This window comes from Amblyomma mixtum, chromosome 3, assembly GCF_055824585.1.
Source record: "Amblyomma mixtum isolate Tamu chromosome 3, ASM5582458v1, whole genome shotgun sequence".
Taxonomy (NCBI): Eukaryota; Metazoa; Arthropoda; class Arachnida; order Ixodida; family Ixodidae; genus Amblyomma; species Amblyomma mixtum.
Window position 1 is genome coordinate 6029516 of NC_143014.1, and position 20931 is coordinate 6050446.

Sequence of the window (20931 nt, forward strand, 5' to 3'; positions counted from 1 at the left end):
CGAAAAAATTGCAATTTGAAACCTGGTTATCCAGCACAGTGTTCTTGCACTGGAAAGAAAACCGAAAAACGTTGATATTCAGCTATCTTCATTGCATACGCCCTTTGTGCAATTTTGATTGTATACGCCCTTTGTGCAATTTCTATTGTATACGTCCTTTGTGCAATTTTGATTGTATACGTCCTTTGTGCAATTTTGATTGTATACGCCCTCTGTGCAGTTTTGCATGAGGTTATGAACTGAAACTTACACAGAAGAGCAAGGTTCCGGGCTAGTGGGTAATGCATTTAAACGAAGAAACAGCGCGACGAAATACGGACACGACACACACACGAGCGCTGTGTGTGTCGTTTCTTCTTGTGTCCGTGTGTCGTCGCGCTGTTTCTTCGTTGAAACTTACACATCGTGTGCATGCATCGCGAATCGTGGAAAATGGCATTTCATTAATTTTTTCTTCACGCTTTTTTGTGCAGTATTCTTTTGGAAACTGGAAGAAGACCTTTTGTGGAAAAGGAGTCGTCGACCCCATTCTTCTAGATACAAACTTCGTCACCGTAGTTTTGAAAACAGATGCCAGCATGTCTGGAATGGGTTTCAACATATCATACAGATTCGGTAAGCATGTATTTTAATATTTTAAGTCCATTTCTTGTAATGATCTCTCAGAATACAATATTTTCTTTCCGTCGACCACAAAAAGCGGACTTCCTATGAACAGCCGGCTTTCAGCTTTATTTTTAAGGTGCATAAATACTTGTGAGTTTTGGCTGAACGACGGACATTGTAGATATGAAGCTGAGTCAACCGTTTTTTCTTCATACCGGCATCCTTTTCAAATTTTTTATTCAATTCAATTCAATTCATTTATTTTCGACTCGAGGTTGAAGGCCCCCAGGCGAAACAGCTGTTCTACGACAGCTTGAAAGGTGCCTGGGGGCCCATACAAGGCAGCAGTGGTTACAGACTAAATTACAGTGTGAGTACACATCTTCAGACAATCATTGAAACAAATATAGAGTACAATAACTAACAAGATAATCGTTATTCATGAAAATTTCAGGTGATTGGCGTTCGGCCTCAATTATTCCTGAACATCAGAAAACATAAAGGAATTGACATACGTCAGTCGTACTCTAATACAAAGTTAGCATGATTATTGTACACAGGTTATTTAGTGGGTTACAAAATACTGTCGCAGTTGTTTTTTACTGTAGGCCTCGAAATATACATCCTTCTTTTCATAATCGTTCAGAAGAAATGGAAGCAGGTACTGTAGGGACTGACAGAGATAATCGTTACGGCGGTGTGGTACAAACCATCTGTCACAACTGCGAGTACGACCATCGCTTTTTTGTTTACGTAAACTTGCGGTGTTCTTTAAAAACGTTTGAAGGGCATTATTTGCGTAAAAGAAAGTGTGCAGTAAGCGAAATTCTAGATAATGTTTTGCTTTTATTATTTTATACTTCACAAGCAATTCTTCTGTCGGATGGTAGTACGATACATTAGCAATATTACGAAGTTTTTTTTCTGTAGAAGGAAAATTGCGTTAATGTTACTCATCGCTGTTGTTCCCCAAACAAGCGAACAATAGTTTAAATGTGACGTGAACAATGCGTGGTAAATGCGAACCTTTATTTTTTTCCGGGAGATAATGTCGGCATCTGGCAAGTGCTCCCTCAGCCGATGATAGTGATTTGCGCAAGAAATCGATGTGGTGTGTCCATTTCATATCAGACGAGAATGTCACTCCTAAAATCCTATGTTGGTTGACAACTTCAATAGTAGCAGTACCGAGTGGAAAAAGATGATGCATTATAGCCTGTTTGCCACTCGGTTTAAAAATTATGGCTTTCGATTTTTTTGCTTTAATCTTAAGACCATTGGCATTGGACCAGTTGATTATCTTTGTCATCTCAGTTTCTGCTTTAGCAATCACCTCTTGTATGTCACGACCAGAAACAAACACGCTGGTATCGTCAGCGTAAAGAACATAACAAGCATCTGAATTGGGTTGAACAATGTCATTGACATATACATTGAAAAGAAATGGCTCCAAAAGACTGCCTTGTGGCACACCAGATGAAATGCTCTTAAACGATGAGGTTTGGCCCCCAATACTGACACATTGCATTCGATCACTCAGGTAAGAGTTAAACAACACCAAAGATACACCGCGGACACCATAAGCACTAAGTTTCTTCAACAGAATTTTGTGGTTTAGAAAGTCAAAGGCCTTGCTGTAATCTATAAAAATACGAAGCGTAAGCGTCTTGCATTCAATATTTTTGATGATGAGCTCTTTCATTGTTAGTAGTGTTGTTTCGTTTGATTTGCCTCGACGGAAACCATGTTGGTACTCTCGTAATATGTTATGCCTGGAGAAAAAGTTTTCTATGCGCACCAATATTATTTTTTCTGGGCCCTTTGAAAACACGGGTAATATAGATACCGGCCTGTAGTTAGCCGCGTCGTTTTCTTTGCCGCCTTTAAAGATGACCGATACCTTTGCTTTTTTCATGCGACTTGGGAAACAGCCAGTTGTGAGGACGAGGTTAAAAATATATGTCAAGTGAGGCGCAATAACGTCAATTACGAACTTGACAGGCTTTATCTGAAGATCGTCGACATCGACTGAGTTGGTGTTTCTCTGGTTCAGGAATGCGCTACAAATTTCGATTTCATCCGTTGGTTCCAAGAATTCGGTGGCATTTTGTTCGTCAGTGGGCGTTGACCCTGTTTCGTAGCAGGTTGGTTTTATCATGTCTACAAAATGCGCATTGAAATGCTCAGCTAAAGCTACACCCGAAATACATTTGCCATCTATTGACATTTCAGGGGGGCTGCACTTCCGACGTTTCCTTTGAAGAATTTCGTTGACCACCTTCCACACTTCCCGAGGACCGGTTCTTGAAGCATCAGATATGAGGTTATTATAGTAAGCGATCTCTGCTCTTCTTAACTGTGCGGTCAACTTATTTCGGTATTTCTTGAAGTCTGTTAGGGCTGTCATTTCTCTTGTACGCAAGAAATCTTGGAAGAGTTTTTGTTTCTCCTTAATCGCCTTCAAATGATCGGGTGTTATCCATGGCTTCCTTATTTTGTTCTTTTTTCTTGATTTCTTGTTTGGAAAGCACTCGTTGTAGAGACAGCAGAACATGAGCAGGAATGTGTTGTAAGCTTCAGAGGCATTACTCCCGTTATAAATTGGAGACCAGTCGTTGTTTGATAGGTGGGCCCGAACGGATTCCATATTACCATTCGATATATTCCTATACAGAGGTACGTCCTTGCTTGTCTTTTCTCGTGGTCTATAGCTCGAGTACGCAATAAATATTGGACAGTGGTCGCTTACGTCATAGCATATGGTGCGAGCAGTATGTACGGAAATGTCTGAGTTGACAATGAAAAGATCAAGGACAGACTCGCCTGTGTCGGTTACCCGCGTTGGTGTATTGATAACGGAATAAAAGCCAGAAGCCAGAAGTGTGTTATTGAACTGAACGGAATGCGTGTCATTTCCAGTTAAAGGCCTACTTGACCGAAACTTTACTTCGGCTAATTTTGCGCTCGATATAGTGTGCATGTTATTAACAATATTTATATTTAATATTAGGGCTGTGAAGCGTCTAGAATTTTAGTTAGAAGCGTTCAAAAACCTCTGTAGCAGACGACGCAGACCCCTAGTGGTGTGCTGAACAACTAACAAACCTGACCGGAAATGACGCACATTTGAGACACCGGCATCGCCGGCTCGCCAGTTTCAGGCGTTCTGAAGTGAGTGCGTGCCCCTTGTAAGCTCTTCTTCTGGCGCGTTTCTGGCTGTTTTCACCGCGAAGCTCGATGGTATCCGAGAAAAATAAACTGCTGGCATCATGTAGACGAAGTGCATGGCCGCGGAAGGGAATACGAGGAATGCGGAAAGCACCATGTATACCTCTCGGTCACTGCCCTTCACCCCCGATCTCAAAAGCTGGTGTGAGCTGTCTGGAGCTCAGGTTTTAACGTGAATTCCCCTCTCTTATTCAAAAAAGATAATGGTGGGTGACTGATGCTTCTGCCTCGCGCTAACCCCTTTTGTGGGTTGGGCTTTGTCAATAGACCTGTCCCGGTCTACATCATGCATCAGAGCACCTACGTCTTTCTGGCCCGATCGGCAAAGCATGCCACGAACCGAAGGCTTCGAGGCGTCTCTAATCGGGAGAATAAAGAGGAGGGGGGAACCGCTTGTCACAAGCTAGCTAAGGCGATCCAAAAGTTAAAGTGGACGGCTTTGCTCATCGAGCAACGCCTTTTTGACGGCACGTTATTTACACCAGGCAGAAGTCTAGGAGAGGTCTGCTTCGTCTGAAAAGGAATCAACATATGCACACCCGTTTATTGCAGGTACAGCTCTGCCCAATGCGCAATAATGCCGTCGTGCGCCGAGTGTATCTGCTGCCTCGAAGATTTGCAGGCCGGGCTGAGAATCCTGGAAGGCCACACAAGCGTTACTGAAAACGTCGACTTTCTTACTGCCTCACGCCATTCACACTTGAGGTCGATTACAGGAAGCTTCAGCGTTACCATTCGAGACGCGTCTCCAAGACCCCAGAGAACTGCACGCATGTTATTTGAATGATAATCTTTTCAAAGAATTTTGATTTTATTCAGTAGGGTAAGGGTGCGGGCTAGTTGGTGATCCATAACATATAAATACCATAACATATAAATATCAAATTTATATGTTTGGTTAGAGATACCTACGGTAATTTGCGCGGTGGGCGTATACGGTCGACTGGGGTTCGGCAACCACGTCGTTCTGCTCAGCTGTGTGGTTTGAAAAGATTAGAAAAACCTTTCCGTCCCTGCAGTACACGAGCTTTAAGTGGTTCTAGGTAAATACTGTAATGAACGCAACGCATAGGTTTTTGTTCATATGAATCGACATGTATTTCGCAACGCGCAGTGGCTTGCCCGACCGCGGCGCGCAAAGATGAACCAGCCCATCATCGGCACCGCACTGATGCCACGGTCCTCGAAGAGAAAAATAGATATTTATTTTGCAACACAAATTTTGCTTCTGGCATATTCTTTCGCTTAACGCAGCACTTAATTCTCTTCAGCTCTCCTTTTACACATCCATCTGTTTTTATTGATCTAACTGGCGTTAACAGCACCTGTTCCAAATTTCTGTGCACAGGCAGGAATACCTTTCGACGGGGGAGAAAAATGAGAAGGAAAAGGAGAAGGCAGGTCATTTTTTTTTATGAAGACAACAACCATATTGCACGCACAGCAGAGCGCACATGTGCTGTTGGCACGCGCGTGCCCGCTCAAAAAAGCCGACTTTATAATACAAGCACTTCTACTTGGCCTCCATTTGAATACGCTTCCTTCCTCCGCTATATACGAACTTTGCACAAGCTGTAATCGAATACTGCCAGGCAAACAGCGCTCACAAGCATATCGGCGCGATCATCTTCACTAAGGTTGAGCCAGGACTTTTCTAGTCTACTACAGCAAATAAAACACGTTTAAAACTTTTTCTAGGGCATTTCATCGGTTTCAAGATGTGTGTTTTCACATATAACCAGTATTTATCGCACAAAGTGCTGCACGCTCTACCGCTACCAGCGCTTTGCTCGAGCCTCAACGAGCAGACGCTCCGAACCCGTCTGGAGTACAGTCTCAAACATGGGTCACTTCCGGCGGGCGGCAATGGCGCCCGTTTTTCCAGTTTCGGTATTGAAAACTCCGATTTTAGCGTGCCTTTTTCACCGTAACTGCTTGAAACTGGAGCGTAATGTTTTGTGGGTAGCATAATACGGGGGTGTACTATGAAAAAACAACCTTTTTACGGTTTGAAAAATTTCGATCAAGTAGGCCTTTAAGTTAATATTGAAATCGCCTCCCAGAAGCAAACGGTACTGATGGCAGGAAGCGTACTCCAACATTTCTTCGATGAAAGTCAAAAAATGGTTTTTGTTTCCGGAAGGAGGGCGATATACTACATAAAACATATCTTTCCCACTACAAACACATAACGCCTCCAGATCAGCAGTAGTACATGTGAAACGGTGCTCCACTTCGCAGCACACATCATCCTTCATATGCATCGCTACGCCGCCGCCACGTCCCTCAGTTCTGTTTTGGTAGTAGTGTTTATAGCCTGCTAATGTTAGCGTCTGGCTTTCATCGTGATACCATGTTTCCGTGATCATGATGACATGCATTCGGAACCGGAATTCGTCGAAAAACATAGTGAATTGTTCTAGCTTTGATGCCAACGAACGTGCATTGACATGGACAGCCGATGTTAATGCCTGGGTTGGCGCCTGCAGTGTTATATCAGAAGGTGAGCAGAACTCTCGATATAACATGATTACGATGAAAGCAAAGAACTAGCAACATACCACCTTAGTCAAGTCTTTATCGTGTTCGATTCGCACAACGTCGCTTCCCTCAGCTTTCCCCGCAAGAACTTTTCCGTTCCTGGCCCATACAAACTTCCAGTCAAACTCACGTTTCTTTTTTATCGCCAAGGAAAGAAGTCGCTTCAGCGTAGGGCAAAGATGTTCGTTAACGAACACACTGTCTTTATCTACGAAGCCGGCTTGTTCATTCGTTATGTATTTGCTTCGAGCCTTTTCCAGAAGAGCATCTCTTTTTTCGCGGCATTTGAATTGCACAACTATGTTGCTTTTGCCTTCCTCACGAGTTGGCACGCGATGACAAACTGCTATGTCATCAGCAGTGATAGTCTCGCTTATAGCACTGCCTACCTTTGTTACCAGTTCAGCAACATTTTCATTTTCTTTCTGCACCAGGCCTTTTATTTCGACATTACATCTTCGAGAGTACTGCTCTATTTGAACCATTCTTCGCTGAAGCTGTTCAATGGCATGTTCATTATAGCCTTGACCCTTTTGCGCAGACTTTCATTCTCTTTCTTAAGATCCTTGTTTTCATCTTGTTGTTCAGCTAGTTTCTTTTTGATTTCCTCAAATTCTGCATTGATAAAAGTCATGGAATCTTTCAAACTTTTCATTTCAGCACGAAGCTCACGTAGTTCGCTTCTGGCATCCCTGTCATCATTCGCCGAGCCTTTAGGCAACACTACAGGATTCACTTGGTACACACAAAGAACAACAACTGCGGCAGCAGCAACAGCAAAAGCTACACAGTTCTCCCGTTCGACAAAGTCAAATTGATACACCAACCTGCAGCGTAAAACACGCAAGAATCAGCTAAACAGTCGGTTTTTTACGTCGCTGCTGCCGAGTGCCAGATCCGGGGTGGGAGCCTTCTTTTCTAGGTTTGCGCTGGTGACGTCGGTAGTGACGTCAGATGCGTCCGATATATCCTCGATGGTCAATGAAACGCCCAGGTGATAGCGGCGATGGGTACAGCTGTCTTCTTTCTGTAGCGTAAAACACGCAAGAATCAGCGAAACAGTCGGTTTGCCGTCGCTGCTGCCGAGTGCCAGATCCGGGGTGGGAGCCTTCTTTTCTAGGTTTGCGCTGGTGACGTCGGTAGTGACGTCAGATGCGTCCGATATGTCCTCGATAGTCAATGAAACGCCCAGGTGATAGCGGCGATGGGTACAGCTGTCTTCTTTCTGCAGCGTAAAACACGCAAGAATCAGCGAAACAGTCGGTTTGCCGTCGCTGCTGCCGAGTGATAACATTGATAACATTATTTAATTTTAAGCCTTTACGCAATAAGTACCGCTAAAAAACAGAAGAAATTGGCATAAGAGCGCTTCAGTGAAAAAGGGCCATATTGTGAGACTATTCGATCCCCAGTTCATTATTTTACCTTCTCGTCCTTTGCCTCCCGAGACGTTAAGGTTGATCTGTATCAGAGGCGAGCCTGAGGAACGGAAAGAAAGAAAAAGTTACCAGCGTAGTGTAATGTTCATGTGCGGTGTGTTACAAGAAGGCATTCAGCAGGTTATAAGTACAGCCTTTGTCAAAAGTTTGGAGCCCAGGGGGTTTTCTTTTGAGCCACACTCTGTTGTTCTTAATGAATCTTTAGTGCTCCAAATTTCCTGGCCGTGAGAAGATTTCTGGTACTGACTCCTGCAATAGGTAGGGCTTCCATGAATGCTCCTGGAGTCCCAATACAAAGCTTGGAAATGAACCCCCTGGGCTCTAAACTTTTGACAAAGACTGTACATATAAACAGCGCTAAACAACAGGACCAGATAGAGGAGTAGACAAACACGGCGCTCAACTTGCAACTGATTTTATTGGAAGGAAAAAATTCCAATATATACATACAAAAATGGCCACACGTGCGCACAGTCATACATCAAAGTAGAGATAAAATCAACAAGCCACGATGATCGCACGTGTTGTACCTGCCTCCAAGCTACCCTTTGTGCAGCAATGTCATTTCTTTCGTTGACAAAGCTAAAGAAGTATTACTAACGCAACCTTTTGATTTTCTAGTGATATGGAACGCTTCGGCAACTTCTCTTGTAGTCTTGTCAGTGTGAAATAATAACAATTCTGTATCTTCAAAGAACGGCACGCATTTACATACACTGCAATGACTTGCCAAGTTAGTATCTTTTTTCTGCAACGAATTGGCATGCTCCATAAGCCTAAAATTAATGCATCGGCCTGTCTGGCCTATGTAAGTGCGACCACATGATAATGGGATCTGGTAAACAACCCCCATCTTGCAATTAACGAACTTGTTCACATGGTTCACTTTGCAAACAGACTTGCGTTTCGCACCTTCCTGCTTTCTCTGAACTGCTGCTCCTAACTTACCCAGCTTATTAGGAGCAGAAAAAACCATCCTCACGCCATACTTGGCCCCTACCCTTTTAAAACGATGTGACAACGCGTGCACATAAGGCATGACAACTATTTTCTTCCCACCAGCATTTTCTTTGGGCTGACCCGAGCATTTCACTGTTCTAAGAACCTTATCTGCACCAGCCACCAGTACGGAATCAGGATACCCAGCCTCTCTACATCTCCGGGCTTTGACTGCAAGACTAGCAAACATTTGATGCATAGAAGATTTTTTGACGGCCATACCAATACATCCTGTCACAATTCCGAATTTCACAAGCTTCGAATGGCAAGACGCATAATTAACAAGAGGCTTTTCACTCCTGGGAGCATATCGCCAGCATACATGGTTCGGCAAGAAGGACAAGCTCAGATCTAGTAACTGCAAGGCGTTCCTCTGAGGGATCTCATGCGTAAACCGCAGTCCGGACCCATGCTGTGAAAAAACATCAAGTACCTCAGACACACACTCAGTACCCAAAGACCTAACTAAAACCAGGAAGTCATCCACATACCGACAAATTCTAATGCACTTTACATTTAAGTCACTTTCTATTTCTCTGTCAACGTAACTGAGAAAAATGCTGCTAAGAATTGGCGCAACTTCGGATCCAACACACACTCCCGACTTTTGCTTAAAAACTTTACCTTCCCACATTACATAGGTATTCTCTAAATAAAAGGATAAAAGTTCCAGGAAGGACCCAACGGAAATGCCACAATCATTTTTAAATACGCACTCATCATTCTGTTCTGAGATGCAATTCTGAACACATTGCAAAAGTTGATTATGGGGAAGAGAATAAAATAAATCAACCACGTCTATGCTAAAACCAGAGCACGAAGCCGGGTTCTCTTTCAAGAGAAAGTTTACAATTTCCTCCGAATTTGGAACAACAAACGGGTCAAGAACGGAGAGTGATGACAAATGCGCCAATTCTTAGCAGCATTTTTCTCAGTTACGTTGAAAGAGAAATAGAAAGTGACTTAAATGGAAAGTGCATTAGAATTTTTCGGTATGTGGATGACTTCCAAGTTTTAATTAGGTCTTTGGGTACTGAGTGTGTGTCTGAGGTACTTGATGTTTTTTCACAGCATGGGTCCGGACTGCCTTTTACGCATGAGATCCCTCAGAGGAACGCCTTGCAGTTACTAGATCTGAGCTTGTCCTTCTTGCCGAACCATATATGCTGGCGATATGCTCCCAGGAGTGAAAAGCATCTTGTTAATTATGCGTCTTGCCATTCGAAGCTTGTGAAATTCGGAATTGTGACAGGATGTATTGGTATGGCCGTTAAAAAATCTGGTATGCATCAAATGTTTGCTAGTCTTGCAGTCCAAGCCCAGAGATGTAGGGAGGCTGGGTACCCTGATTCCGTACTGGTGGCTGGTGGGGGGTCAGCCACCAGTACGGAATCAAATGTTCGGGTCAGCCCAAAGAAAATGCTGGTGGGAAGAAAATAGTTGTCATGCCTTATGTGCACGCGCTGTCACATCGTTTTAAAAGGGTAGGGGCCAAGTATGGCGTGAGGGTGGTTTTTTCTGCTCCTAATATGCTGGGTAAGTTAGGAGCAGCAGTTCAGAGAAAGCAGGAAGGTGCCAAACGTAAGTCTGTTTGCAAAGTGAACCATGTGAACAAGTTCGTTAATTGCAAGATGGGGGTTGTTTACCAGATCGCATTATCATGTGGTCGCACTTACATAGGCCAGACAGGCCGATGCATTAATGTTAGGCTTATGGAGCATGCGAATTCGTTGCAGAAAAAAGATACTAACTTGGTAAGTCATTGCAGTGAATGTAAATGCGTGCCGTTCTTTGACGATACAGAATTGTTATTTTTTCACACTGACAAGACTGCAAGAGAAGTCGCCGAAGCATTCCATATCACTAGAAAATCAAAAGGTTGCGTTAGTAATACTTATTTAGCTTTGTCAAAGAAAGAAATGACATTGCTGCACAAAGGGTAGCTTGAAGGCAGGTACAACACGTGCGATCATCGTGGCTTGTTGATTTTATCTCTACTTTGATGTGTGACTGTGCGCACGTGTGCCCATTTTTGTATGTATATATTGGAATTTTTTCCTTCCAATAGACTCAGTTGTAAGTTCAGCGCCGTGTTTGTCTACTCCTCTATCTGGTCGTGTTGTTTAGCGCTGTTTATATGTACTTGTCACCATGGAACACCAACTCGCCCAATCTGCCGTTCTACTACAATTCAGCAGGTTCAGTACTCGTGTGATCCCACAAATGGTTTGGTTTGGTTTGGTTTAGGGGATTTTAACGCCCCTAAGCGACTAAGGTTATGGGGGACGCCGTAGTGAAAGACTCCGGAAATTTAGGCCACCTGGGGTTCTTTAACGTGCGCTGACATCGCACAGTACACGGGCCTCTAGCATTTCGGCTCCATCGAAATGCGGGATCGAAAACGTGTATTCGGGTCGCCATACCCACTGAACCACCGCGGCGGCTGATCAGGCATATGGGTAATGAGAGCTATTTGGATTTTGGTTCGGTGTCCCGCTGCGTCCGCAGACTTAAAGGCAGTGAAATAATAAAAAAAAACCTTTGCGGGGTATTTTTGCTCAAGGATACTTTGCCGCAGCTTTAGGCGGCCAAACTGTTTCAATAGAGGGCTTAAAAGAAGCAAAAGTTCTCCTTGGAATGCTTTTAGCATCACAAAAAGCATTCTACAGTGAGTGAACGTTGCTTCTTTGTCCGCGTCTCTCTGTACAAAGCTTTACTCGTATGCACTTGTTTGGATGATTTTCCCGCAAACCAAGCTAGTTTATCAGGTCCACGGAGTTCAAGATTTTATTGCGGACGCAAGGGCTTAGAGTGACAAACAAAAGTGGGATCCCTATGGCGTGAAAAGATTGTGATTCGTTTAAGGCTTTGAAAAGTGGAATTAAAAAGCATCATATGAGGAAACAAAGAAATGAGGGCGTATGTACAGCCACTTCCGGGCTGAAACAGGCGCTGCTCTACTTTCAACTGGGGTGAGAAAAATGACAGCTGTGCGAAAGACACGAACTTGCAGACGAAATGAAAACTCGCTACATTAGTCTTCTCTTACCACGTGCGCAGTACAATAAACCATCTGTTGTGCTTATTTTGCTGTTTATTTATTTATTCACATACCCTAGAGGATCTTTTCGGGTATTATATGGCGGAGGGTGGTTGCGCGGTTTCATATATGAAGCAAATATCTACTGCAACCATACCAATACAATACAAACACAGAAGCAGAAAAACAGAAGCAAAGAAGGTGCCTTTTAGGCTCGTCCATGGCAGGGATACCGACGCCATGCTAGACGCCATGCTGCCCAACGTTACCGAAGAAGATAACGTCGACGTCGCCGCCCACCTTCAACGCGCAGAAGAAGCCCGAAGGCTTGCCAGATTGCGGATCAGAGACCAACAGCGGACCGACGCCAGACGCTACAACCTGCGAAGACGCAACGCGGAATACAAGCCAGGAGACCGAGTCTGGGTTTGGGCGCCCATTCGCCGCCGTGCACTGAGGGAAAAACTCTTGCGCCGCTACTTCAGCCCGTACAATGTTATTCGTCGTCTAGGTAAACTGGACTATGAAGTCGTCCCTGAGGAAATGACTGCATCCCAGCGACGCCGCGTACGACCAGAAGTTGTCCATGTCGTCCGTCTAAAGCCCTCTGAAGCACACTAAAGAACGCTGTGTTCCCACTCGGTCTTTATTGCGCACAGCTAGTTCGTTTTATTTGTTTCTTGTCACCTTATTTGTTTTAAAGCATCGGGTCAATGCTCCTCTGAGAGGGGAGTACTGCCGGCAATCTTTGTACTGTTTCCTTGTTCATTCTTCAAAGCTGTCGGCGGGCGGCTTTATTGCTCTGTAATGCAAAACGCGTCAGAATTATCTGCAGTGATCGCATCCAGGCGGAGCCGATTCTACGTTTTTCCATTCCAGGCGTTTGTGGTAACTTTGCGCGCCGTATCCGGAAAGTTCGCTATCAGCTTTAAATTGAGTAGGGCCGAGAGCGGCGAGCATTCTCTGCGACGGCCACCAAGCACGCTTGTTGCTGCGGCACCACCGAGTTCTTCTTGGGCGCAAGTCAACCTAATAAAGTGTTTCGTTTGAAAGCCCTTTCCGCTGCCTTCCTACATGCTGAACTGCCGTCACCAATACGTGAAAATGGAATGGATACGCAAAAACTCTGGTTAAACCAGTAGGAAAAAATTATTATCGATCCAGAGCACAAAAATAGACCTTATACATTGAGATTTTAAGGTAAAAAAACTCTTTAGTTCCCGAAAAAAGGTATCACGGTTTAGGGTTGAAACGTTGTCTTTTTGTAACTTGTTCCAGTGATGGATTATGCGAAATAATGGTGAATAAATGGGGAGGTTGCTTTGCTTGTGAGACACCTTTATTGACCCAGCCAAAGCGGACGCAGAACGGTGAACAGTTTGTCAGCAGCCCTTGTCCGGGCCGCTTGGGCTCCGACCATCGAACACCCGAGGAGGAAGGCCTCCCAAGTCCATTTGATGGGGGTGGGCACTGGATTGGCACACCATGCGGGATAGAGAGCAACGACTCTCTTCACAGTGCGGACAATCGCTTTTCACGCTAGGGTCGTAGCGGGGCGGGCACCAGAAGGTGTAGGCCTGGAGCTGCCGTAGAAAGCGTTCGTCGGCCTTCGACAGCCGCTTTGCCGGAGGAGGGTACCATCGGTGCCGAGCTTTGCAGTCGATCGTTTATGATTTCTCGGTACCGCCACAGCGGTCGACCTAGCTCGTAATGGGGCATCGGAGGGCGGATGTCCAGAGGATAGGCGCGCTGGCAGCGTCGTTTGGCGTATCGTACCCAGGGTGTCCCTGATGGGCCGACGCCCGCACGATGCGCCTAGGCTGCGGTTCTGCGTTGCGGTCCGCATTATATAGCAGGTGGCGGGCAAGTGTGCCAACCTCACCGCGCTTATAGCTTTCACATGTGAATCTCGAATCGGTGATGATAGTCCGGCGTTTGGGATCAGAAACCGCGAGGGCAGTTGCGACTTCCTCGGCCCGATGGACACTCTCAGCGGGGAAAGAGACTCCATTGACGTGTGCGCTGCGGTGCACCACCGCTGCCGTGTGGTGGCCCGAACGGGTCCGTTCAGCCACGTCGACGTGCCAGGGTTTGGCGTCATGTTTGGAGTACACCGCTCGCGCTCGAGCTGCGTGGCGGCCTTCGTGAAGATCCGGAATCGTACTGCGTGATCCACCCACTGCCTGTGCCGCCAGCCCTTCGGGATACGAAGAGTTTCGTCCTCCGGGAAATTTGATGATGTGATTTTGAGGCGCTTGAGCAGGCGCTGTCCTGTACCTTTCTGCACCAAGCGCGTGTACTGGCAACTCAGGGAAGGTGCGTAGAAGTTGTGGTCGGGAGGTCCGACACCCTCTTCACCACTTTTCGAATGATGAGTTGTTGCATATTGGCGGCGCTGAGGTGTAGCTACAGTGCAGAATACAGGATGGGGCTGGTAACGTGGGCCTGCGCAAGACGAAGGGCGTCGCGTACCCGCGCCGGCCCACCACGTCCTCGGTGAGTTTGGCGATTGTAGTGCCTGCTATGAGCCAACGGTGAACATGGATGCCCAAGAACCGGACCTCGTTCGCACAGAAACCTCGTGGAGGGAGCTGTGCTTCGAAGTGAGGTCGGCCTTGACGGCGCGAATATACAGGAGTTCCCGTCTGGCAGGGGCTCAGACGAGTCCTTAGCGTAGACTTCGACTATGGTGGCTCTCTGCTGGAGGCTGTCCTCCATGACGCCCACGGATCCTTTATTGGCCCAGAGGGTGATGTCGTCGGCGTACACACCCCGTCTGTCTGCTGCAGGAGTTTGGGGAGCTCCATCGCGGATAATATTGTTACAGGGCCCGAGACATTAAAGAAGGGAGTGGTCACAAAAAGAAACACTTACAGAAGAAATTGAGTGTTACAAAAATTTTCTGCTATTTGTTCAATGGTAGCTAATGCGTATCGAAATTCTGGTTATCGTTGATGTCGACAATTTCAGCGAGAAGGTGGTTCCATTCACGTTAAGCACGAGACAAGAAGGACTAAAATGCTGATAAGTTGTTAAATGTTCAACTTCCAACCTCGTGGTGACGATCGGTGGGGCTTGAGACGTAGTGGGGAGGAGCAATGAGAGCATCCCGCAGAGTTGAATTAATGATGGTACAATTTATGAAAAACAGTGAGACGAATCATTTTTATGCAGCATGCTGAAGGTTGTAAAGAGAGTTAAGTTTTCGTGCTGGTTACGCTGGCGTCACGATTAAAGTTAGTTAAAATAAAACGCTCGGCATTATTTTGGACCGTCTCCAGCGAAGTAATTAGTTTCTCGTGGTGGGGATCCCGTACAGCAGCTGCATATTCTAGTTCTGAATGGATTACCGTTTTGTAAAACAATAATTCGAGAGAAGACGGGGCTTTCGTAAAGTTTCGGCTTCGGCGTATGTAGCCCAGCATGCGGTAAGCACTATTAATGTACTCGATGCGGTGCGACCAGTAGAGGTCTGCAGAAATGTGTACACCCAGGCATTTATATGCAGTGACAGATTCTAAATGACGCCATTTAAGTAGTACCTGGATGGAGTGCTTGCGATTCGGGATACTCGCATAACATTTCATTTTTCAGTGTTTTTATGTTCATAAACCAATCATTGCACCAAATAAAAATATAGGTAAGATCGCTCTGAAGAAAGTTAGCATAACTGGGTTATTTTATTTCGCAAAAAAAACAACGCAGTCGTCAGCAAAGGTATGAATGTTAGATGCCACTTTGGAAGGAAGTTGATTAATGTAAATCAGAAAAAGAAGCGGTCCAATGAATTACCCTTGAAGCACCCCCGAATGAACATCACTGAAAGGCGAATCGTAGTTAGCGGAAACAAACTGTGATCTGTTATGAAGAGAGTACGCGATACATTTAAAAACGTTATGATCAATGTTCCGTTGATTTAGTTTGAAAAATAATAGATGGTGAGATACCTTCTCGAAAGCTTTAGAGAAATCAGGGAAAATGAAGTCAGCCTCTGATGCGCAGCCTAAAATAAGGCGAAGCTTGTTAGTGAAGCAGACAAGTTGGCATGAAAATGATTTTCGAAAATCGTGCTGTGCGGGTGTGAAGAAAGAATCACTGTCAAGAAAATTAACAAGGTTTGTGAAAATTACGCGCTATAATAATTTGCAGCATCTACTGGTAAGCGACATGGGACGATAATTTGCAGGTTACGTTTTAATTCCTGATTTGTAAAATAGAACCACCTTCCCAATTTTCCATTGTGTGGGCAATGTTGAGGTATCGAGAGATTCCTGAAAAATCTTGGTTAGTAGTATAGAAGTACTGGCAAAGTTATTTTTAAAAATTTGGCATTAATACACTCGTAGCCGAGTGACGCATGAAATTTGAAAGCGTCAATAAGTTTAGCAATATCTGATGGTTCAATATATATAGAAGGCATAACTACATAATTATACTGGTCGGCGTTAGGTAGGTTAACGCCTGAAGTACAGAAAAAGTTCTCCACAAAGGTTTTGTTGAGGAACGAAGCACATGGATTGCTCTGAAGAGGATCCCCTGACTCATCTATCGGAGTGATAGATTCGCCAGTGGGTGGGTTGATAATGCCCCAGAATTTTGTAGTTCTCGGTGATAGCATAGATGGTAAGATGCTAGAAAGAAATTTTTCTTTTGCTTATTTTTGTGCTGTTACGTAGGTGTTAGCCGCTGCTTTAAATGCGAGTTACTAGAAGGCAGCTTAGCGGCACTTCTTTCTGTTTGACAGGCGTTTGATATGGGTTGTGTACCGCGGAGCGCGCCAGTTAGAAATGGTGGCGTGGGTAGGATTTTACTTATCACCTAGTTCGTGAATTCTGGCTGCAATTGGCTTGAACAGATCGATCATCAAAATTCCTGAAGAAAATTTCCATAAATACTGATAATTCATTATTAATTGCATGAAAGGTAGCTCTGCTACAGTCGTAAATGGTCATTTTCTTTTTGGCGGACGTGGGAGAATTCGCCTTAATGTTTAAAATCAGCAATGAGTGATCACTTATGTTAGACAAATAAGTAATCCCGGAGCAATGTCGGGCGGATTGGTTACAATGAAATCCGAGATAATGTTAGCGGTATTAGCGGATGATCTGGCAGCCTGGGTAACTAGTTGTGTAAGTGAAAAAAGGGAGCATAAAACTAGAAATTGACTGGCATCGGAAGAAAAAGGAGATACGGAAGGAGGCTGTAAATCCCATATTATGCAAGATGGGGAAAGCCAGTTATGATAAGCCTCTCCTGCCGGTACCGTCGCCTTCTCGTTACTTCTCACTTTAATCCTCGCAGGAGCCAGGCAAGATCAGCACTCCACATCTGCACCAGCACAAAGGAACTGGGCAGGCGACGGGACCGCACAAAAGCACCCCCATCCTTGTAAGAGAGAATGCCAGTAGTTGAAGTTATTCGTGGAGCTCGCTCGTGGATGAGGGCGCTCTCTCAAGCGTTGCGCTTCAGAAGTATGCATTACCAACTAGCCCAACAACAAGTGTTGCTTCTGAAGGCGCAGTAGACTGCCGATCAGACGGCAGTGGGCAACCCTTTTTTCGCATGGCCTGCGCCCTCCGCGGTAGGGGCGCAGCCAGTGATCACGTGGTGCTGTGTCCGCGTCCGGACGAAACAGATTTGGTCCGTCGTGTGATTGGACCTACAGGGGTGGTATTCTGCCGGTGTCGCCTTTTGCGACATGTCGCATTAGGGCGGGGCCTAAAAAAGTGCGTACAGTTGCTCGAGGAAACAGAAAACGCCCCTGGCACTTTCGTCTGCGGTGCTTTCATTCACTTCGAGAAGCATGGGAGAAGCGACAATTTACCACTGCTGATTCACTAGCAGCAGTAGTTTCGTATCTTTCATAGCAAGAATATTTGGCATCACATGACGTCTAATGTTCAAAAAACATTTGCAAATTTAATATAAACTCGCTTTACTTCATTTAAGTCTATAAAACACCGAGAAAAAGCGCCAAATCCAATTTTGTTTCGTTCCGGATGGTTGTGCTAGGTTTCGGCTGCGTTTCGGGCAGTTGCAGACGGTAGCAGTGTAGCTGGAGGTCCCATTAGGCTTGCGCGCTCCAGAATCGAGAGCGTATCAAAAACTAGGCTGAATTGCAGCTTAAACTTTATCGCCAAAGCAAGGTAAGTCATATCAAAAAACAACAACACCAGTAGTTGCCGGTAAACATGCCGACCGGAATCGCAAGGACTGTTGAATTGGCTGAAGCGGGCGGTTCTCGCTTGGAAGGACGCCGCCATGTTTTCACGCTAAGGGCGCAAAAGCCGCAGCTGCCGATTGCGTTCGTACGCTAACGGTAGCCCGTCGCCCGCGCGAATCGCTTCAGCGCATTCCGTTGTTCGACTAAGCGCAGTAAATTGGGGCGACGTCACGATGACGTAGCAGGAAGGCGGATCCGTGTCGTCATGCCGCCGTCACCGCGGCTCGAGCCAATCAGTGGAGAGCGAATGCGACATGTCGCAAAAGGCGACACCGGGAGAATACCACCCCAGGGGCGCTATGCCGGAAGGCCCGAGTTTGGCGCTCGCCCGAGTTTCATCCGAGTTTGCGATGACGGCAGTCAGTGAACGAAGATAGCGCGGAACGTGCGCAGGCAGCGGACAATAAAATGTAGAGATAAAGCCACGTAAAGGCGATACAAGCGCACCCTGCGCGCCTGTTTCACACTTAAAACACAATACACTGCGCAATACCAGGCCGCAGCGCTACCTGTAGTTATCAGCGCCATACCAGCAATCGCGAAATCGTGACTTCTCTGCTATCTATCTGCACACTCGCCGCTAGCTGTTTGACACGCCTTTTCGGGCGCGTCAAAGGCGTGTCTTCTCTTTCAGGCTCTATCTGTCTCTCCATTTCCGAAGACGAACAGGGCGCACTAGGTGTACTCTTGTATCAACCCTTTCTCTTCTCTCGAATACGTTAAAGGGCAACAGATAATATTATGAACATTTTGTTCATTTCCAAACTATTTTAAAATCTGAATGCAATGAAGCGTTGTTGAAAAGCATAGCTTTAGGAAATTAATAAAGATTTGACACTCTCTGCCGCTAGAGGCGATAGTGAGGCCATTGCTTGCAGCGTGGCTTGCATACGAACTAGAGCGGCAGCCCACCGTGTCGAAAACGAGAGAGCTCCTGCGCTGACACGCCGCCGGTAGCGCTGCCTTCGACTGGAAAGACTGGGCAACTACTACACGCTGAATCTGACTTATTTTTCGGCCATTGCGATAATATATTTTATTGTGTCGTATATCAAAATATAACAGTCATGCATCTTCTGGCTTGCATAATAAACAAAAGCAAAAAACTGAACTTCACTGCACCCCCGCGTCACTGCTGCTCTCTGCAGTGACCTCAGGTGGAGCTCTCCGCTGCTACGGCCGCTGCCGCACCCCGCTATGGCCAACCATTGCTTTTAGTACGCTCCTGGCGAATCTCAGCGGTAGAAATTGGCCGTGCGAGCGGCTGTGATGCGGTGTGAGAAAAAAATTGCTGTTTGTCTTTATTCAATGATTCATAACGTATGCCTGTTGTGTGTGACGCCTCTTTAGTGCACTGCGGATGCGAAGAGCGTGCTACCCAGCGACACAACTCATCCTATGTCATCAGACGCTGACGAAAAGCTGTGAACGGGGTGGCGCGCGTATCTGCGTAGTATTTGTTAACGTCGCGCACTTCAAGGTTTTGCGGACTGGTTTGGTCACTAACGTCGATCGCCGTTGTATACCGCAGGGACATCGCATTAATATCATTCGGGCAGGTGAGGGATCCTGTTTGTAATAATGGAATGGGAATTATAACAGAGAAAAAGGTGTTACGGTTGTGACGTACGCAGTGCTTGCGTGCTGGAAATTACAAACACTTTATTGCACTGGGTCTGGAGCAGCGATCGTTTGTCGATCCAAGATGTGTTTGACACATTGATGCTGAGCTTTATCACCGATGAAAGGACGGCCAAGCCAAACACCTGTGATGCGATGTTGTTGGAGTAGGACGTGCTCCAAGCACCGGTTCGTCGTCGTGCTCCGTGTTTGACGCCTTGCAAGCAGTTGTGACGCGCCTTCAGCGTTGTGCTGTGTCTTACGAGGTTGCAACAGGCTATAGTGTTGTGCAATCTTGGTATGCGAGCGAAGAAATCGGCGGCTTTCGCCACGTTGCGTGTCCTTCGCAGAGGTGCTTAGATTTATCAGCGATGACGTCCGTTTTGCCTGTTATATTTCGATGGTCAACATCGTCGATCTCTGTCAGCAATCAGCACAGCCGCGCAGCATACCTGTAGCCGGCACGGATGTTGGGAGTGGCCCACCCATAGCGCGTACGCCTATAATTTATGTACGGCACGCCGGGGGCGTGACCAATGGTTTTGACTGACAGGTGAACTCGGAGCTAAACTCGTGAACGGTGAAGTGCCCCGAATTCATCTCGGGACTGTCATGGCGGCAGCAGCAGCAGCCTGGGTCATCGCTTCCTCTGACGGCAAATGTCAGTACGGCCGGCTGGACCCGTTTACTGCCATGGCCGACGACGAATTCCAGCGACATTTCCGCCTCTCCAAAAAATCGGTACGATGGTTGCGTAAATAGTTAGGCGACGGCCCACGCCTGCGGAGAGTGCGTACCGGGCTTCATTCGCTTTCGGTCGAAGAGCAAGTCCTCTGCGCCCTCCGGTTCTTCGCGACCGGGAGCTTCCAGGGAAGCGTCGGCGCAGACCGCTTTATTGGACGCCAATAAAGCACTGTGAGCCGCTGTGTGAGGGACGTCTCCGACGCGCTTCTCGACGCGGCTGTGCAGAAGCGGTGGCTCGCTTTGCCCACGGCTGCGGCCGAGCGTGCGTATGTTGAGGAGCGTTTCCTTCTGCGCGGCGGCATCACAGACGTCGTCAGTCGAAAGTCCAGCCCTGACATGGTGAAGGCCAACTATTTCACTAGGAAGGCACATTATGCATTGAACATTGCAATCAGTAAAAAATAATTGTTCTCGCCAAGTCCTTTGGGCTACTCTACAGCACAGTGCCAAAGTCGGTCCCAGACTCTTTTGGCGAAGACTGGATCAGCCGC

At 46.3% G+C, this 20931-nt stretch overlaps 1 protein-coding gene across 1 annotated transcript in view; it reads left to right on the forward strand.

Annotated features, from left to right (window-relative positions):
- Nucleotides 1-20931, forward strand: part of LOC149349147 (cubilin-like) — a 704018-nt gene that overhangs the window by 284152 nt on the left and 398935 nt on the right. Inside the window, exon 3 of the mRNA XM_089575415.1 lies at nt 474-615. Coding sequence (XP_089431541.1) covers nt 474-615 — 142 coding nt within the window. The remainder of the gene's footprint in view (nt 1-473; nt 616-20931) is intronic.